Source organism: Arvicola amphibius, chromosome X, assembly GCF_903992535.2.
Source record: "Arvicola amphibius chromosome X, mArvAmp1.2, whole genome shotgun sequence".
NCBI lineage: Eukaryota > Metazoa > Chordata > Mammalia > Rodentia > Cricetidae > Arvicola > Arvicola amphibius.
In genome coordinates this window covers 117,839,806-117,841,916 of record NC_052065.1, presented here as the reverse complement: position 1 = coordinate 117,841,916, position 2,111 = coordinate 117,839,806, and the positions used below count along the sequence as shown (strand labels likewise).

The following is a 2,111-nucleotide window of genomic DNA, read 5'->3' as shown; positions in this document are numbered from 1 at the left end:
TCATAGGCACTTTTGCAGAGTCAGTCGGCATTTGATACCCCAAATCTCTGTGCTCTTCTTGTTGTCGATAGTTGGCCTTGCAATGGTGGTAAAATAGTCACAGTTAATCTGCAGATGGGGCAGGGATTCTCTCAATACCCGCAGAGTAACTTTTGACACGATTCCATAAACTTGTAGTGTTTTTAGTGTGGCGATTTCTCCAAGTCTAAGTAGACTCTCAGGAGTTATATCATAGCACCGGCTGAGCGAGAGATGTTGAAGGTGGTTGAGCTCAAAAAATTCTGGAAAGCAGTCTTGCTTTATCATGATACTGTCACTTAAGTCAAGGCGGATAAGGTTGGGGCACCGTCTAATTAAGGTACGAAGATCTGCTTTCCGGAGGTTCTTTCGGTAGCCACTGATGTTGAGCTGGGTGATGGTCGCTGGTAAATGTGCCACAGCTGCTTTCACATGCTCTTTAGTAAACTCAAAGCACCAGGAGAGATTCAGTTCATCCAGTATGCAGCAGCTGCTTAGAAGATGCGCCACGGCAGACTCAGAAAATCCAGAGCACCCACAAAGGTTTAGTCGCACTAAGTTTTCATTCTGGGCAAGAGTGTTGACAATGGGATCCGAAAGCTGCAGGCCTTCCAGGCTTAGATTCTGTAACTTGGAGCACTCGGACAGAATTCCATGGAGGCTTGACACATTTATAACTGAATTCGACAGGTCCATGTGCTTTACAGGAAAAGACCTGAGCCTTTCACCCAGTGGTTGTTCCATAACCGATCGTGGGCAACGGAAGGCAATCACCCCCCGAGAAAGCAAACGGACAGTCACGTCCGGGTGCAGGTTTACACCTCCAAGGTCAAGGGTTTGCCAGAGAGACCCGTCTTGCGAGAGGTGGTACCACCTTTTACAGACTCTGGAGACACGGACTAGCCCAGGGAGGCACAGGTGGGAAAAGATTCGAAGGAGCAGCTCATCTGGAAGGGTATCCCAGGGAATACCTGCTAAGTTCTCTTGATTCGGCTTAGGCCTACGGATGATCACAAAGGCCCTGTCACTATCTTTGCTCTCTAGACATTGCCTTGAAGGGCTGTTAGGGTGGCCCGGGTCTGAAAGCAGTTCGTGCATAAGGTTCTTACGGGCCTTCTTCAAGGCAGAGTCACTCATCATGTCTGAGAGCCGTTCAGAAGTCTTACCGGAATCCAGTCTCCACGTGAAGTTGGTAGTGGTGATTTCGCTACTCTGGTCCGGAATCTCCTGAAGTTATTTCCTGTACACTGTGTGCACGGATTCAGGGTCTTTGAAAGCGCGCGTTGCGTTAGTCGATGACCGGCCGGTCTCACAGACTCCTACTCCGAGGCGCACAGCACTACCCGCAAACGGCAATGGTCTCGCGATGCCTCATCACCACTGCGCGCATGCGCACACAGAGTTCTCGTGCTCTAGCAGCCACCTCACAATGCCCCATCGCCTTCCGGGAATTGTAGTTCTGGGTCTGACTCGCAGTTCATCCTTCCTCATTTTAATGATTTAAAATTCTATGTGTCTAGGGGGGAGGAGGAGGGAAGGAGATGGAAATTTTTAAATATAAAAAAAAATAAACCATGAAAAAAAAATTCTATGTGTCTATGTTGGTTTGTGTGTATGGGCGCAGGTGCCTGTAGAGCCCAGAAGAGGGCGTTGGGTTCCCTGGCGCAGTTAGAACAGCAAGCACACTTACCCTCTCAGCCATCGCTTCAGCCCCCTCTTTTGTTTATGATTAGACAGGGTCTCAGGTTCCCACAGGGCAGGGAACCCTTACTTCTCTTTGGACAGGAGATGGAGAGGGAGTGGAGTGGGGAGGGGGAAGTAAATGGGAGGAGGGAGAAGGCGGAAATTTTTAATAAAAAAAAGAATAGGGTCCCTTAGAAATTCAGAGAATATTTTATAATTTTTGGTGAAAATTGTACGTATTTTAGGATTTTTTACCAAATTAGTAGGCATTAAGTTTAAAAATGAGTAATTTTGTGTGTACAGAGCTGTCTTAGGTTTCTAATCCTGAAAAAACACCATGACAGGCCAGGGCGGTGGTGGCGCACGCCTTTAATCCCAGCACTCGGGAGGCAGAGGCAGGCGGATCTCTG

General features: G+C 48.2%; 1 protein-coding gene across 1 annotated transcript; it reads right to left on the bottom strand.

The window, feature by feature from the left end:
* Positions 1-1,260, bottom strand: LOC119805442 (S-phase kinase-associated protein 2-like). Its single transcript, XM_038317402.1, has one exon. It carries the CDS (start codon positions 1,156-1,158, stop codon positions 1-3), a length of 1,158 nt encoding a protein of 385 aa, XP_038173330.1. The 5' UTR covers positions 1,159-1,260.
* Positions 1,261-2,111: the final 851 nt, after the last annotated feature.